General features: G+C 35.9%; 3 protein-coding genes across 4 annotated transcripts; 1 reads left to right on the top strand and 2 right to left on the bottom strand.

The window, feature by feature from the left end:
* Positions 1–22: 22 nt before the first annotated feature.
* On the bottom strand, positions 23–7465 carry rab19 (RAB19, member RAS oncogene family). 2 transcript variants are annotated; one of them, XM_030136825.1, is made up of 5 exons: positions 7451–7465; positions 4021–4115; positions 3246–3434; positions 1787–1970; positions 23–494 (listed from the first exon to the last, which is right to left on the bottom strand). In XM_030136825.1, exons 2-5 carry the CDS (start codon positions 4069–4071, stop codon positions 220–222), a joined length of 699 nt encoding a protein of 232 aa, XP_029992685.1. In that variant the 5' UTR covers positions 4072–4115; positions 7451–7465; the 3' UTR covers positions 23–219. The 2 variants fall into 2 exon arrangements, with proteins under 2 accessions (XP_029992685.1, XP_029992684.1); XM_030136824.1 differs by lacking the exon at positions 7451–7465 and adding an exon at positions 4840–5011.
* ccdc34 (coiled-coil domain containing 34) lies at positions 5188–7567 on the bottom strand. The gene is made up of 7 exons (XM_030136823.1): positions 7495–7567; positions 6903–7177; positions 6610–6754; positions 6393–6500; positions 6147–6305; positions 5901–6030; positions 5188–5725 (listed from the first exon to the last, which is right to left on the bottom strand). Exons 2-7 carry the CDS (start codon positions 7166–7168, stop codon positions 5523–5525), a joined length of 1011 nt encoding a protein of 336 aa, XP_029992683.1. The 5' UTR covers positions 7169–7177; positions 7495–7567; the 3' UTR covers positions 5188–5522.
* A 943-nt stretch (positions 7568–8510) lies between these two features.
* Positions 8511–17331, top strand: slc15a5 (solute carrier family 15 member 5). The gene is made up of 9 exons (XM_030136826.1): positions 8511–9322; positions 9847–10069; positions 12150–12319; positions 12418–12638; positions 13849–14035; positions 14234–14422; positions 15990–16121; positions 16242–16350; positions 17190–17331. Exons 1-9 carry the CDS (start codon positions 8995–8997, stop codon positions 17329–17331), a joined length of 1701 nt encoding a protein of 566 aa, XP_029992686.1. The 5' UTR covers positions 8511–8994.
* Positions 17332–18053: the final 722 nt, after the last annotated feature.

Genomic DNA, 18053 nt, shown 5'->3' with positions numbered 1-18053 from the left:
TACAACTGGCATTTAAAACCAAGGTTATACTGATTTTACTTAGTATAAATATGAAAATACACACAATATGAAAGCAATACAAAACTCATTTACACACAGAATATATGTATCTGCTAAAACATACACTAAGTATATAAATAACCCTTTTTCTCTGTTAGCTTTTTAAACATGTATGTTTGCTGATGCCAGACATTTTTTAAGTCACTGTGTGCATGTCCCTCAGCACCCACACTTCTTATCTGAAGGTTCAGAGCCATAGATCTGGTGGGAGCTGTTGCTTAACATGAAATGAGGCGAATCTGTGTGTGCCTCATCTGTGATGGTCATGCCGTTCCTCGCCAGCAGCTCACGAGCCATAAGGATGAAGGCCGCCTCCACGTTCTGAGCTTCCTTGGCTGAGGTTTCCAGAGCAGCCAAAATGTGGTTGTTTTCCGCCAGCGTGCATGCGTCCTCAAACAACACCTGCCTCTGTGTGTGGAGGTCCGACTTATTCCCTACAATGTTGAAAACGGAAGAAAAGCAGATGAAAAAACTGTAGAAAAGAAAGCTCAGCGAGTGACATGTTCAAAGAAGATGAAAACAGCTGCTGCTACCAGTTATTTTCATTAATCTGCTGCTGGATTTGATAAATGATTCTATCTAGAAAATTTGACAAAGTAAAAATAGTGAGTGCCTTTCACACAGCCCAAGGTGCATTCAAAGAAGCTGGAATTTCAGTGTTTAGCAGCCAATGATATTTATTTGAGTAATCTTTAGTTTAAGTCCCCTGATTCCCTAATACTTGGCAAGTAAATGCAAAGAAAAGTATAGGCTATAATTGGGTTGAGGCAAATATGTAAATGAGTAATTTTTTTTAATTTAAAAAAACCTTTGCTGAGGTTCTGTCTCCATATTTACCTACTTATTTGTCAGTACCAATTACCTAGTAATATACTATAATTTACCAGATAAATCATTGGTAATTAGAACACAGTAACAGTAATAGTTATCATTATCTGTTCAGTTGCTGTTTCAAACAGAAATTAACCCTTAAAAACCTCCAACTAATTTTGCAACTTCCAGATGAATTTTTCTCAACAGAGAATAGAATAGAATAGAATTTATTGTCATTACACCAGTTGTGCAATAAAACTGCAGAAACATCAGTCTTTCCTAAGTAATTTAATACCATTTACTTTAATATTATCTTGTGTATTTTGCATTTTTCAGTTAAAATCAGGTATTTTCATATATTGAATTTCCTGATCATGTAGAAATTCATAAAGGCTCATAGAAAATTTGAGTATTATATTAAAAGAGAGGAAACCACAAGAAAAAGTGTCTTTTAAGCATTATATATCATTAACTGAACATACAAACAAGTAGCCATACCCACTGTCATTTGTCAAACTACATTGGTTTTACTGGTGAATCAATGTTGCAAAAGATGACAGTGTTTCCATATTTACTACAGAGCCTCTGAACGTCCAAATGGGTCATGTCTGATGAGCATGAAAAGATGAAAAACTTTATTTTACACCAATTATTTACATGGAATTTGTGGACCAGAAGTTATTAAACATGTTAAGTCAGTAGATGCTTTAGGTTGCCAGTGGCTGTTTGGGTCTTTGAGGGTTAAACAGTTTGTTTCTTACACATTCAGACTTCTTCAGATTGTTGCATGTTGTACAGGTGAAATCTAGGGAATGTGTTTTTTTCTCTATGTTCTTTACATTTCATCTACATCTAAAGTCTAAGAATGTTGGTTTGTGTGTTTACTGCTCACTCTAATCCTCTTCCTACGTACCAATAAGTATGAGTACTATGCTGGCGGCTCCGTACTGCTCCACCTCCCTGATCCAGTGTGGTACAGATTCAAACGTGGGGCGGCGTGTGATGTCATAAGCTACCATGGCCCCATGAGCGCTGCGGTAGTAGCTCTGAGTTATGGTACGGAAACGCTCTTGTCCTGCTGTGTCCCACACCTGCATCTACAATTACAAGCACAACAAAAGGCAGACCGGTGAGGGTAAAATGACCACAAAACATGAGTTGAATATCCTCAAAATATTTTAAACAGGGCACCTTCATGTACTGCAGAGAGGATATGGCTAATTATTATCAGGTGTCAGTGCTCCTGAATATTGGAGAAATGTATAAAATGTAATGAAAACAGTATTTAAATATATGTTTTAAGACATTGTATTTATGTTTTACACCTGATACTGTTAAATATTTGTTCAATATAGTCTTGATGGCAAGTAAAAAAGCACTGACAAGGAAAGAAAGTCCTTAGATTGACAAATGGATTATTGTGATTCAGGATCTTTTTATTAATGAGAAACAAATATTTATTCTACAACTGGAATGGTGGGAGTTCGAAAAATATTGGAAACCATGGACTAGTAAATATTTTCTTAACTGATTAGATTAACACATTGATTCCTATCAGTTTTTAAGCGACTCAAGAGTTTCTTCCGTTATGATTTTTATGGTTTTCTCTTCTCTTTAGGTGTAACATTACATGTTTGTAGTCATCCTCCATCCCCCTTGACTCTATTTGTATTTATATAAGCATTTTGTTACAAATATAAATTCAATTCACTTTTTATTGTTCATTATTAAGTTTTTTTCATTTACATCAGAATTTTCACTTATATTTTAGTTTATTTTTTTTTTAATTTGGTGCATACTTGTGTCATTTGTAAATGATTATTACTGTCATCAATGTACTTTAGATAATTTTTCCCCCTTTTCTTTCCTTTCCTTTTCTAATATGACAAAATGAAAGATGATGAAAAGCTATCTTGTTATATTATATGGCAAATAAAATCTTCATAATAAGACAAACAATTGAAGGCTTCCATTTTCTCCTAATTTTTTTTTTTTTTTTTTAAGACAGTTGTGTGAACAGATCATAGCTAGTGTAACAACACATCCATGCTGCTGACACACACCCAGAAAACCAACACACAGTTACATCACAGATGCTATCAGCCACTCCTCTTTCTCTAAAGGAATAAAACTGTGAAATGCTGAAAGGGATTATTAACTTTACTAGAAGAGGAAGCACAACAGCAAATATTATATTATCAAGTTTTTATCCAATATATAAAACTACAAAAACAAAATATGATCATAACTCCTAGTGCGTGAGGTTACCTGAGCTGAGATAACAAATAAAGAAAGAGGTAATAGTGAGCGAGACTGATAGCATGATTAAAAAAAAAAAAAAAAAAAAAAAAAAAAAAGTGCATGTTGCTTACCTTCACCTTCTTTCCGTCAATGTCCAAGGTGCGAACAGTAAAGTCAACCCCGATGGTGTTTTGCTGTTTCTCAATGAAAATTCCAGACTTGAAGCTTTGGACCACACAGGTCTTTCCAACATCTGAGTCTCCAACCAGGATGATTTTAAATAGAAAGTCAAAAGAGTCCTCAACCTCAGGCCCTGCAGACTGCATGGTGAGAAGAAGAATGAAGACAGAGAAAAAGCACTGATCCAAGACTTCAACAGAACCGGTTCCCCTTGAGTTGTGTAAATAATAAAAAAAAAACAGTAGTCACATCCTCATCAGAAAAAAGAGTAAATCCGTTTTATTCCAGTTGTTCATGTGGGTCCGAGATGAATATTTAAAGTCCACAGGTTCAGGTCAGAAATAAGAATCATTCAACACTAATAAGACATGGATAATCAGTGTTTTTATTTAGAAAAGCTTTTAACTTCTGCAATTTCTGACCCTGTTTTTAACAATACACAGACTCTCCCAGTGAATGACAAGACACCACTCCAAGATGGACTTAATTATCCTGTAATAGAAAAGTCAAATTCCTTTTTTCCCAGAAAAACACATGTACGAGTCATTAGTCAAGAGCTCTATTTCCTTGTCCTGTAGCTGCCTCCATGTCTATAACCTCATTCTTGAATTCTTTCACTCAAGTGTGGACTGTACTTCTGCCCTTTAGACTGTCACTCTCTCTGCCCTCTACAGTGTACCTCTCCCCAACAGGCTTTCATTTTGACAATAAAGACACACCCCCTACCTGTCTTGATAGGTGTGATCTCCAACTGCCCGCCCACCTGCACCACTGCATCTTGGGATATGTTTTTTTTCTGTTCAAGCTTTGGAATTGGATACCTAGAAGAAGCAGAAAGAAAATATTACTGACTGTAATCATCATTTATTGCCAAAAAGTGCTTCAATCAGGAAGTTATTTAGAAATATGAGACACTTAGATAGGTCTACAGAAGCTGAAGTGTTTTACAGCCACATTTTCTCTGAGCTAAAAGGGTTGGGGGGTTAATTTTTACAGAATCCTAAGACTTTTACCATAACCAGGCTCTAGGCCGTGACAAAAAGATGGGAGAAGTCCAGGGTGCTAAATTAATGCAAAAAAATATTAAAGTGTAAAGCAAGATAACTTAAATATCCAGATAAATATAAGGTGTGTATGTCAGTAATATGAGTAGTGTGCATGTGGATGTGTGGATTGTATAGGTGTAAGGTTTTAAGGCTGAAGTAAACAAAAGGTAAAGATATGTTTTGCTTACAAGGATCAGTGAGCAAATATCTCCTGGCTAACAACTCATACCACTCCTGCTCATGACAGAATGTAAACACTTTACGTCTCTGTCTTAACAGCTGTCCTTTGGACCCCAGCGGGATATTTACTCTTTAAAAATGCTCTACATAATACCCTTATTATTAGCTCTGTCACTGACTATTATCACCCAACACATTTCACAGTACTCATTAACAGTAAGGGGTTAAATGTGAACCAAAGAAGTCCACATTCCCAGCAGACAGACATTAGATGGGTAGAGTGAAAGACAAAAAACAGTGTAATTGAAATCATTTTTACCTCAGGCTTCATAAACTGACATCACGATGAGATGTTAACAAAGAAATGAGCGTTCTACTCTGAATCTGCATCAGAGTCCCTCACTCTGTCGTTCTCTCCACCCCCTCGCTTGTTTCTGTCGTCATCTCAGCCCACAGGAGAACAAGGCACAGCTGGACACAGAACAATGTGTGAGTGTGACGGCCACTTGACCAAGCCGGGTCTATCTTTGGCTTTGACCACCAACCACCTTCTGTTGTGTGGTTGTGTGCAGAGGTTTGTCACGTCTTCCATGCAGTGATATGTGGTTTTGTTGGCTTAAACTACTAATGGTAAAACAGATATAACAGAGACAAGAGCCAAAAAACATTTCAATTATACCACTTTTATTACAATAATGCACTGATTCAATTTACAAAACATGAAAAAGGATCCAGTGTTTAAGATGTACAGCCAAGAAAAATAAACAACAAATCTAATTAAGGTATGGAAGTTAACATTCGACTAAGAAAAATAAACATTCTTATTAAAAAAATCATGATAAATACAGAAACAGATTCCTGTGTTTAGTCAAATTTGATTATTTTAGTGGAAGAAAACAGAAAAAGTTCTGTAATTCAACAGATTCTCTGGTTGAGTAGATGAGTTCTGATGGATTCATATTCAATCCACTGTTTCACAGTTACACTGATCAGTCTGCTGTGTCATCGTCTCTGTAGTGACTGCGCTGCACTCGCTGTATTTCTCAACCTTGAAGCAGTGCTGGAGCTTTGTTGGCCTTTTCTGTGTTTCTGAGGTTTCCTGTCAGTCGTCTTACTAATTGTTGGTTCAGGAGGAGGGATATGAATGGGCCTCCATGGGATTGGGTTGTAGAAGCTGGGTGATGGACAGGATTTGTCATAAGGACCTAGAACAATATTAAACAAATTAAAGTTACCTGCTTCAATTCCATTTAAAAGAATTTGACAAAAGGTATATTGTCACGGTTTCAACAAACAACATTTTATTAATTACATCACGTCGCATAATCTAACAATGAATACATCTTATTAATAAATCACAGACAACTTGACACGACTTACTTGTGGGGTGACGAGGAGATTTTGGACTTGGTCTGCTTTTTACATGAGACTTTGTGAGCCATTCTTTAAACTTCTCCTCAGCCTTTTCACGGCGCACCTTCTCCTGCTCCTCCTTCAGTGCAGCTTCCTCCTATCCACCCCAAACAAATACAATCACATGATAAACTGACTCTTTTCTCATTTTAATCCATTTAATCCTAGAATCTACAACAAAATGCTAAAACAAGTGTAAAACATCCATGTTACCCTTTGCTTCTTTTCTTTTTCTGCCTTTTCTTGGTTCTTCTTCTGTAGCCAGTCTTTGTACTTTTGCTGAGCTTTCTGATGACTTTCCCTCTGCATTTCTTGCTTTCTCTGTATCTCCTCTTCCTTTTTGCTTTTTCTCATAAGTTGCTCATGCTTCTCCTAGGATTGACAATCAATCATAAAAAAATGGTAGAAACATTTTATATAAATACGCAATATTATTTTAAAGTAGAAGTAGTTACATACCTGTTCTTTTTTCATCTTTAGCCATTCGTGGATCTTCTCCTCCACGACAATCATTTTCTGTTGTTGTTCCCTTTCTTCTTCTTTTTTCTTTTCCTTGAGTAAGCGCTCCTAATTCACACAATATAATGTATTGTAATCATGACGTCAAACCTGAGGTAGTATTAAAAAAATGCAATAACAAAAGCTGCTAGAATGGGTAAGATTAACACTGGCTTACCTCCTCTGCTTTCTTCTCTGCTTTAAGGCGGTCCTCTTTAGCCTTGTTCACAAGCCACATTTCCCATGGACTAAGAGAAGGTGTATTCTGCCCAGTAGCACTCGGAAGTAGCATCTGCTCTGAAGGTGTTTTTGGTAGTTCACATCTAGAAAACACAAGAGTCTGAACAATTAGATATCAAAAATGAAAAATATAGTAACACATCTGTGGTTCCACTTTTGGATGCAGATCTCTGTCATTATGTCAGGTCCATAACTCATGACAGAGGTCTCTAGAGTTTTAAAAGACCATACCTTTCAGGTGAAACGCTGTGTCTAGAGCTGTCACTCGGTCTGGGTGAAGTCTGATGATCTGGGCTGGGATCCGGGTCTTCATCACTGTCAAAACTATCGTGATAGATCGGAGAGAGCAGAGAGAATGTATCTTCGTCATCCGACAGGACTCCGTCATCCAATACATTAGATTTGTGGAAGTCTCTTTTCTGATGACCGGACTTGACTGGAGTCGAACTGAAGCCGTTGGACGCAGAAGGACTGGTCTTCAACCTCCCTCCAGACATATCAAACCACTGGTCAATGCAGCATCAACATAGGTTAATATTTTGTAGATTTTGTTATAGTTTGCAATGTTAACTCTTGTCAAATAAAGGTAGGCAGTTTTTAAAGTTGGTGCATTAGACCAATTCGACTTGGATGCTAATGAGATGATTGTTTTTACAGTTAGCAAAGTGCTAACATTAGCACTGCACACAGAGCTAACAAGCTAGTTAGCTAACTTCGGTTTAACAGCGAACTTTTAAAGCTAAATGTGAGTTAAATCCAGAACACAATTAGTTGATTACCTTTAGCTTCATAAAAGATCGACTGTGAACAGTGAACCACCTACCTATATCTGTAAGTTTGATTCAATTCTTGCACTCGTGTTGTTTTTTCCTCCAGCACTGGAAGTGATTCACAACTTTTTTCCCAGGATACACCACGCCCCCACGCTCATCTGAACGCCGTTACAGTAACCATGGTAATGATAGACGCTGCTACTCATTCAGTGTTCTGTGGATACACACATCCACAACAGGCCTCTTTTTTAAAGTCACAGTTATATCCAGTAAAGTAATAATAATATAATAATACAATGTCAAATCGTCATCTTAAATAATTGCCTGACTATTTTTTTTTCCCGGATTTGTCATAAAATACAAAAAACTTAACCAGAAATTGAGAATTTCATGATTTAAAAAACAAAAATTAAGTCATTTTTGTTAACAAATGACAATTATTTTAACAAGGTGACAAAATCTAAGTCATTGAGGACAGATACTTTGATTATAAGAACAGATGTCTTCAACTAAAACAATTACGTCAGATTATGTATTTTGTGTAGTTTTCATAGATAGATAGATAGATAGATAGATAGATAGATAGATAGATAGATAGATAGATAGATAGATAGATAGACTGACTGACTCATGGTCCACATTAAAAAGAACACAGATAAATACAAGTACAATAAAAAACCTCTATACTTTCAAGAGGCAGTGTTGTAAACATACTATTGGCGTGGACTATAATTGACTGATTTGTAATTGCTTCAGACAATCAGCCTATAATAACTTGTGTATTAACATACCAACTCTGAACGAGTTCAAACTGGCCTGACCTTACACTCTGTCTCTCTCCCACTTAACATTGTCCTTCTAATTACAACATCAGGCCAGCCAAAATGAGTGTGTGCAGTCGAGGCTGCTTTTACACAGAGACGTGACATTTTGAGAGTATTTGTAATAAAATGTAACACAAAACAGATTTCTAGGTTTTTATTTCTTTTAAGTCAAAAAGTCATTAGGTGGTATTTTATTTGATTTATCATTGAAATTTAAGGCAAACACTTTGAGCTGACAGGAGTTGAAATTCCAACTTAAAACAGATTTTCAGTGCATCACAGATAGAGCACAAGCACTCAGTAGGTAGGTTATTATGTAGGTATTATAATAGGTTATTATGAAAAAACACAACCATATCCAACAACAATCATGTTGTTAATTATGAAAACATTTCAGGGATGCTCTCGAAGTAGAGCACGTCCATCACTCCCCCTGGGTGACGCAGTTTTCCATGATGTGTCAGCTCCTTGTAAGGTCCCCTCAATTCCGAGCAAGATCATGACACAAGCAAATAATCAGCCACAGCACGTGCAGAATGACAGGTAGGTGAGTCTGATCCCCCACATTTCCAGTCCAGTCTCAGAGTTCTGACACCAAGGTGTGGGATACCAGCTCTGGTCTCAACAGGCCGTATCCTAAAAAGCAAGAGTTCTCATTCAGAGACTGTTCTTGGTCACTCACAGACTGTCTGTGTCACTGCTATTGTTTCAGGAAACTTTCAGAAAATGCCAGAAGGCAGAAAACCACTGCGGAGACTCTCCCGCACCCCTCTTCCAGACCAGGGTCCACCACGAAAGTCCCGCAAGAAACTTCAAGTCATCATCTGTGTACTGCTTGTGGAGCTGTGTGAAAGATTCACTTTCTTTGGGATTGTAGGCAACACTATTCTCTTTTGCACTGTGAAGCTGGGATACAATAACTATCTGGCTGCAACAGTCAACTTGTGCTTCATAGGAGCCAGTACCCTCACCCCTGTTCTGGTTGGATGGTTTGCAGAAACTTGCCTAGGAAGGACTAAAGTGCTCTACTTGTGTGCATTTCTTCATTTCTTTGGTAAGACATAGACGGTTTGAATAAGATATGGTGAGATGTCTGATGCATGTTCAATTCACTGCTTTTTTAGGATAAATTGCTCACTGTTTGTCATTTGTCTTAATATAGTCAATGTCAAAATCTGATCAGTTTTATTTGTAATAACTTGAATTTCCCTCAGGATTAATAAAGTATCTATCTATCTATCTATCTATCTATCTATCTATCTATCTATCTATCTATCTATCTATCTATCTATCTATCTATCTATCTATCTATCTATCTATCTATCTATCTATCTATCTATCTATCTATCTATCTATCTATCTATCTATCTATCTATCTATCTATCTATCTATCTATCACCTCAGACAGAATTTATTTGTTATTATGAATGAAAAGGTGCTTGTGATTAGAATGTTTTTACCTATGAAACTGAACATTTAGTGTGAGTCTTAGTCATTTCTTTCAGGTGCTTAGTCATGACTCTGTGTCACACTCTGCAACCACATGCCATCTCCTTCACCTATTATTATACTTTCTAGGCACCGCCATGCTGCCTGTGGTCGCATTCCCATTCGAAGATTTCTACATTGACACTCATCACATGACTCATCAGCTGGAGCCTCGGGAGCAGCAGATCCTGTTCTACATCGGGCTCCTGGCTGCTGCGCTGGGCATCGGTGGCATCAGGGCCATTTTGTGTCCCATGGGGGCGTACAACCTGCAGGGCTACAATCAGCACCAGCTCCTGTCCTTCTTTAACTGGTGAGTCCTTCACCCTACGAGTCAATCATCAGAGACTGAACTGTCCACTTATAAAGTAAATATTTTTGAAATATTAAATATTCTTAAACCCAGAAAGACCCAAACATCCACTAGTGACCAAAAGCATCTACTGAAATAAAACGTTTAATACCTGTTGATCCACTATACTGTCAATACATGTAAATAATTGGTGTAAAATGCAGTTTGTTGTCTTTTCATGGTCATCAGTTATGACCCATTTGGACGTTCAGAGGCTCCATAGTTACCGTGGAAACACTGTCATCTTCTACAACATTGATTCACAAGTAAAACACACGGAGTTGGATCAATGACAGTGGAAGGACACTCTTGTTTTATGTTCACTTATTGATATCTTTCCTGGAAAAGTCACTGTTTTCAGTTTTCTCTGTTTTGAAATAATACCCTTTGAATTAATTCTGAACTTCTTCTTCTTCTTCTTTTTTTTTTTTTTTACTTTATTTATAGAACTTTTTCACATTTAACAAATATAACACTTATAATTTCAAGTAATGCTCATAATACACAGCCTGACAACAGATATGATAAATAAACAGAACCCACAGAAAAAACAAAAGGCAATACAAACAAAACATGCATAACAAGACAGTCCAGACAGCGCATTCTGGTACATTTAAGGAAAAAAAAATAAAAATAGAAAATAAAGGAAGAAAGAAACATACAGGTCAATCACAATGTAAACAACTGAAATGTATTTACAGTTCCAGGGCAGGTAAAATATTCACATTTAACACTGAACCTCTAAATTAAATATAGGAAATTAAATATAGGAAATGCATGATTTACATTGAAAAATGCAAAATACAGAGGATAATAATATAATAAATGGTGATAAATCACTTAAGAAAGATTAACTTGACAGAAAAATTCATTTGGGAACTGCCACAAAACTAGCACTGGGTCTTTATGGGTTAATTGTCCACTAGTGGCTCTAAAGCATATGATCAAATCCGTCTGTGTGTGTGTGTTGTGTGATTCTTAAATGTATAATTTTTGCAGATAGTTCATAATTGTATCCTCTGTGGATATCAGGATATTTCAACAGTACCATTAATTATAACATGGCCATGAGATTTCCATGTTTTAAAAAGGGCAAAAGTGCCACATACAGGATATGTACTGGCAGAACAAAGAAAAAAATTCTGTAAGAATACTGCCTAAAAGAATGCTTAAGTTAACTTCCAGAATAATCCAAGCAAATGTATGAAACCTTCAGGGTTGGTATTTTCTTTTTAATCATGTTTTATTATTTTTTATCAATTAAAGTAAGTATTATTTCTATTTATACTTTTTTTTATAATGTTATTTTTTCAGTTGGGAAGATACTTTACAACAGAGTAAAAAGAAGAAGAAGGGGGAAAAAACTAAGCACATTTGTATATCATGTCTGAAAAATCAACAATGGTAAAACATGAAATTTAACATAAACACATTCCATATAAGTTCTCTGTTTAAAAAAAAAAGAAAAGAACAAATCATAAAATAAGTCTTCCTTTTTTTTTGTTACATTTTGCTAAATAACAAATATTAGAACAAAAAGACATCACATTTTCCCCCTTATTTTCACTATTCTTATTTCAATATCCACACAAGTTTCAATTCCATTATTTTCAACCAGTACAAATATACCTTGTCATTTCCAGTTAAGTTCAATCTGGCCTCAATGGGGTGATATATACAATCCATTTTGACCACATTTCCTTAAATTGATCCTATTTCTATATATACTTACTGTTTTTTGTGTGTGTGTTTTGGGCTAATATTGGGTAATACAAGCAATTAGCTGGGGGATTTCTGAATATCAGAATGTGTAAATTTGATGATACTGTACAAAACATCAACTTATGAGATATTAAACAAATGTATGTGAAAACGCAAATGTCTTAATGTGGGGCTCAGAGAGAAAGTAAAGTTATGACCTGATGGCAGCATTAGAATTAGGACAGAATCATCAGCTGGGCTCCTTGAATAGCATTTTGGAATTGTCATGATTTTTAGGCCAGTATTTGAGCTGATCATGGTTGTTTTTTATTCTGTTCAGGTTCTACTGGCTGGTCAACCTGAATTCCACTGTGGTTTTTCTGGGTATTGCTTACATCCAGCAGTCTGTGGCCAGAAATCTGGGCTTCCTTATTCCTTTCACCTCTGTGCTGCTAGCGCTCATCGCCATACACATGATACGCAACAATCTAACCTACAAGCCAAAGAAAGGTGACAGATATAAACACAGTCATAGAAACAGATGTGAATGTACAAACTGCAAGTCAATTTACACAATTTCACAACATTACTCTTTGTTTTTAACCCAGGTGGATCTTTACTTACCACTTTGGGAGTTTTTCTAAACTCTCTGAGGATGTGTTGCCTCCACTCTCGCCATCTGAGTGGAGATGTGGCATCTTGGCTGGACCGGGCCAAGGAGAACAATGGCGGTTGTTACAGTGAAACACATGTAGAAAACGTCAAAGTCCTAGCCCGGCTTTTCCCTCTTTATGGACTTCAGCTGCTGTACAGAGTCTGCATCACACAGGCACGGCTGCAGATTAATGGACTGTCATTACAAAGCATTTAACCCATAAAGACCCAAACAAACACCAGCGACCAGAATCATCTGCTGATGTAAAATGTTTCATACCTGGTGATCTACTAATTCTATCAATCCATGTAAATAATTGGTGTAAAATGCAGTCTGTCATCTTTTCATGGTCATCAGATATGACCCATTTGGACGTTCAGATGCTCCTTAGTGAACATTTAGTTGGTTAATGTAGTTTTATTTCGAGCACATGGAATCATCAGATAACAAAGAACCATACAACATGGTCAAACCAAATTTTTCTACGCTCGAAAAGAAGTGGGAAGAAGTATAACTTATAGACTCCCACCCCTTTTTACAAACTAATAATTCAATTAATTCCATTTCCTTTGCTTTGTTAACACACTTTTTTTCTATATATTTTTCAATAACACAAAACATCCATACAAACCATTCACATACACTTTTTTGGTCACCTCACACACAATCAGATTTGCATAATCAACCGTTTTTAATATAAACTATAATATTTATATGCACTTTAAATATTTACTACAAATATAACGATCAATAAATGTGATAATATCTTCTTATCATGATAATTGATTACAATTATATCCTATTTTATGTGTACTTCTATGTTATAACTAGATATACACTATTCAGGTAATGTTCTATATTTTGTTATTATAGTGGATTTATACATCCTTTTAAATGCACAAATTGAAGAGGACATTTTTAAATTTTGCTCCAGATTATTCCACAGATGTACCCCTCTAAAAACATGGAAACACTGTCATCTTCTACAACACTGATTCACTAGTAAAACCTATGGAGTTTGATCAATGGCAGTAGATGGAGACATTTGGTTTATGTTCAGTTAATGATAGATTTCACTGAAAAATCTAATTTTCTGCAATTTTTTCTGTTTTTGATATAATAACCCTCAACTTTACTTCGGTGTTTTAATGAAAATCTACATGATCAGTGAATTAAATATAGGAAAGTAAATGATTTTCACTGAGAAAAAAACGCAAAATACAGAGGATAATATTGTAATAAACGGTGATAAATCATTTAAGAAAGGTTAAATCTAAAGAAAAAAAAACATTCGAAAACTGACGCAAAATTACCATTGGGTCTTTATGGATTAAAAACTACTTTGTGTTGAATATGCAGAGGTTAAATTATATGTTTTCCACAGATTCCCTCAGGTTACTACATACAAACGATGAACTCAAACCTTCACATGTCTGGCATCCTGTTACCTATTGGTGCCATGAATGTGATCAGCATCCTACCTCTGTTGGTGTTGGCCCCACTGATTGAGTTCGTCACCACTTTCTACCTCTCCATGGAAAAAACTCCATTGGCCCCTGCAAGAGTCATTAGTAAGTATTTCCATCCTCGCTCACATATAACCCCACTGATACACACATAATTATAATACCTCTACCTAAATATATTCTACCTCTCTGCCCTTCTTTCCCTTTCCTTCTCCTTCCCTCCTGTCATTAATTTCTCATAACCCCCCTCCATTCTGCAGCCCTTTCTCTCATCATCCCTTCCTGTTCGTCCTCCCCTTCCAGCTGTTGGCCATGTATGTGCAGCCTTGTCAGTCCTGCTGGCAGGCTTGTCTGAGCTGCAGAGGAAGGCTTATCCTTTGGTGGAGCAGACTCTATCTGGGAAGGTTCTGCAAGTTTCATCCATGCCATGTTTCCAGCTGGCTCCCCAGTACATCCTACTGGGCTTAGCTGAGGCTCTTGTCACACCTGCATGTGAGTTGGAGACATCCCACACTGTTTGCAGCTCATGAGATGCTTACATTAAAGGGGTCATATTTTGCTAAACCCACTTTTATTGGTCTTTGTTACATTTATTTGTGTATTTGGACTCTAATAGTTCAAAAAGTTTGAATATGAACCCTCCAGGTGCTGCAAAGCTATCTTTATATTCATTCCGGCAAAAATCGAGTGGATTTCTACAACCTGTTTCAATTCTTGCTTTATTTTTTACGTTTTATAACTAGTTACATCACAACATTTGCACATATATGGTAAAGACTTCCAACAAACATTTCTGTAAAAACTGAAAATATGTCCAAACTTCAAGCCGATTACCTAAAATATTCAGTTGTTGGTTGTAATAACGAACACAAGTGGCTGAACAGGACAGAAAGCATAGTCAACAACCTGGAGGGGGTGAGGCATGTAGTGGCTCATTTACATTTAAAGGGCCAGCGCACAAAACAACCTTTCTGGTGTCATTACTCAGAAATAGGGTTGAAGATGGACCTGTGGAGTTGAATTAATGAAGAATTCAGACCCAAACATAGCATTTACAGTTTATGTAGACCACATTGAAATGTTTTAAAATGCATAATTCCATTTAAAAAAGCAAAATATCACTCCTTTACAACCTGGTGTTTGGATGGTTGAAGACTGGGTTTTATGATGTCATAATTTCAGAAGCGTTTCTGTATGTCAGCATGTGTAAAGATTCTTCATGTATAAAATTAAATCTTCACATTGACATGACACACCTACATAAAAAGTCAATTTTATACTTCTATCTAAGAAGAAGGGCCCCATACTTTAACTCATGTTAATCTTGAATGATGACAATTTCCAGCTCTTAGTTAACCATCAAAGACCTTAACAGCAGCCCACAACCAAAAGCATCTACTAATCTAAAATATTTAATAATTTTGAACCATTAATTTTATCAATACTTTGAAATAATTCAGGTAAAATGTAATTCCTTAGTTTTTCAATGGCATCAGATATGACACAATTGGATGATGAGAGGCTCTGTACATGTGAACACCATCATCTACTGCAACACTCATTTAACAGTAAAAAATCATGTAGTTTGATGAATGGCAAAGGTTTTACAGGCTTGTTTTATAATCAGTGAATAACATATTATTTTTCATTTTCTCACTTCTGATATTATCACCTTTGAATTTACTATAAATTTTAATGAACATTTACATGGTCCGTTAATTAAATATGGGAAATATTTATGTTTCACCAAAAAATGAAGAAGATAATAAACTAAATGGTGATGAATCTTAGATGTCACAAAAATTGTTCTAGGTGCTTAAGGGTCCTTTAAATACCCATAAACCAACTGACACATACCAGTATCTCCGGGGCCATCGATGTGCTTCCTCAGATTTTAATCCCACCTTGTACATTATAAATAAGGATCGGGGAAAGAAATGCTGTTTGCTTTTTTTTTTTTTCATTTTTATTTATTCATTTATTTATTTTGAACATGCAAAGAAAAATAAAACAAAACAAAGCAATGCAAGCAATACAATGCATGTACTTCTCTGTACAGGTTCACTCATCTCTTTCCAGCTGACACCCAGCCACATCAGGGGCATCTCACTGCACTTCCTCACTCTGTCCTACGGAGGGGGCTGCTTTCTCGGAGCCTTCATCATTCAACTGGTGTACTTTCTCTCTGGAGGTCAGAATGAATCAAAGGCTATATTTCAGGTTTTCTTATATCATGATTTAATTGTCCTGGGATTTTATTTAAAGTTTAATATTACAGTTTCACTGAATATAATGTTTTCTCTAATGCCAGGGAACTTCATTCCAAATACATTGCATGATGGGAATCTGGAGCGGTTCTTCTTCCTACTGGCCACACTGATGGCTATTAATACAATTTTGTTTTGGAGTATATCATACAGGTATAGTATCTGTGACAGTTTGGACTGTTAAGTGGAATGATTTATAAATTTAACCCATAAAGACCCAAACATCCATCAGTGACCAAAACCATCTACTGATCTAAACTGTTTAATACCTGTTGATCCACTAATCCTGTCAATATATACTAAATATTGTTCTGGACATATAAATGATCACTTTCAATGCCTCAGTTTAACCCATAAAGACCCAAATAGCTACTGGCAACCAAAACCATCACTGATGTAAAATGTTTAACAACTTCAGAACCACTAAACCTATCAATACATGTAAATAATTGGTTGAAAATGCAGTTTGTCATCTTTTCATGGTCATCAGATATGACCTATTTGGACGTTCAGAGGCTCCGTAGTTACCATGGAAACACCATCATCTTCTACAACATTGATTCACCAGTAAAACCCATGGAGTTGGATCAATGACAGTGGATGGACACACTTGGTTTATGTTCAATAGCTATATTTTACTTTAAAAGTCACTTTTTCATCAGTTTTTAATAGAATAACCCTCAACTTTAATGTGAGCTTTTATGAACATCTACATGATCAGTGAATTGACATTAAGAAAATTCATGATTTACACTGAAATATGCAAAATACAGAGGATAATATTATAATACTGTAAATGATGCTAAATCGCTTAGTGAAGGTTAAATATAGAGGAAAAATAATTTGAGAACTGCCACAAAAGTCGGACTGGGTCTTTATGGGTTAAATAATATTAATTTAAAATAAATACTGTATTTTTTCCCTTTTCATTTCAAAACCCATACATATTATGACGCTAAATTTGTTTTTTATTTCTACTGATGCATTTCCAGGTACATAGACCTTAGTGTGCAGGGTAAAGCACTGACCATCAGCCCTCTGACTGAGAAGCTACTGCATTACAAAGCCTGTCTACGCTTTTACGACACAATGGATCGCTCCTATACAAACAACTCCATTGACTCTATTTTATGATAAACATCATTAAAACACTCAGTGGCGCTGGCGCTACATGTTATTATGTCAAAATATGTACAGTGAGAAATTTATACATTTTTAAATACAATAAACAAAGTTTTACTTTTGTTGTTTCATTTATCCTTAATATAATTTAGTGACGTTATTTTGGTATGTTTTTGTCACCAGAACTTTATCTTTATGTACTAAGCTTTAGCAAATATATTATTTAAAACTATGTTCAGAGCTTGTAATGTACAGGGTGGGGAAGCAAAATTTACAATGAACATTTAGTTGTTTTTTCTCAGCAGGCACTACGTCAATTGTTTTGAAACCAAACATATATTGATGTCATAATCATACCTAACACTATTATCCATACCTTTTCAGAAACTTTTGCCCATATGAGTAGTCAGGAAAGCAAACGTCAAAGAGTGTGTGATTTGCTGAATGCACTCGTCACACCAAAGGAGATTTCAAAAATAGTTGTAGTGTCCATAAAGACTGTTTATAATGTAAAGAAGACAATGACTATGAGCAAAACTATTACGAGAAAGTCTGGAAGATACTATTAAAGAAGAATGGGAGAAGTTGTCACCCGAATATTTGAGGAACACTTGCACAAGTTTCAGGAAGCGTGTGAAGGCAGTTATTGAGAAAGAAGGAGGACACATAGAATAAAAACATTTTCTATTATGTACATTTTCTTGTGGCAAATAAATTCTCATGACTTTCAATAA

Source organism: Sphaeramia orbicularis, chromosome 6 (genome assembly GCF_902148855.1).
Source record: "Sphaeramia orbicularis chromosome 6, fSphaOr1.1, whole genome shotgun sequence".
Taxonomy (NCBI): domain Eukaryota; kingdom Metazoa; phylum Chordata; class Actinopteri; order Kurtiformes; family Apogonidae; genus Sphaeramia; species Sphaeramia orbicularis.
Note: the sequence above shows the minus strand (reverse complement) of the source record. Positions and strands in the feature narration are given on the sequence as shown.

Bases quoted from the DNA above. Each gene is read 5' to 3' on its own strand.
- ccdc34 (XM_030136823.1), bottom strand. From the start codon at position 7,168: ATGTCTGGAGGGAGGTTGAAGACCAGTCCTTCTGCGTCCAACGGCTTC. The intron at 6,755-6,902 runs GTATGGTCTTTT...TGTGTTTTCTAG, and splicing joins CACAGCGTTTCACCTGAAAG to ATGTGAACTACCAAAAACAC. The intron at 6,501-6,609 runs GTAAGCCAGTGT...TGTGTGAATTAG, and splicing joins CAGAGAAGAAAGCAGAGGAG to GAGCGCTTACTCAAGGAAAA.
- rab19 (XM_030136825.1), bottom strand. From the start codon at position 4,071: ATGCAGTGGTGCAGGTGGGCGGGCAGTTGGAGATCACACCTATCAAGA. The intron at 3,435-4,020 runs GTAGGGGGTGTG...CTCACCATGCAG, and splicing joins GATCACACCTATCAAGACAG to TCTGCAGGGCCTGAGGTTGA. The intron at 1,971-3,245 runs GTAAGCAACATG...TTGTAATTGTAG, and splicing joins TTGACGGAAAGAAGGTGAAG to ATGCAGGTGTGGGACACAGC.
- slc15a5 (XM_030136826.1), top strand. From the start codon at position 8,995: ATGCCAGAAGGCAGAAAACCACTGCGGAGACTCTCCCGCACCCCTCTT. The intron at 10,070-12,149 runs GTGAGTCCTTCA...TATTCTGTTCAG, and splicing joins CTCCTGTCCTTCTTTAACTG to GTTCTACTGGCTGGTCAACC. The intron at 16,122-16,241 runs GTCAGAATGAAT...CTCTAATGCCAG, and splicing joins GGTGTACTTTCTCTCTGGAG to GGAACTTCATTCCAAATACA.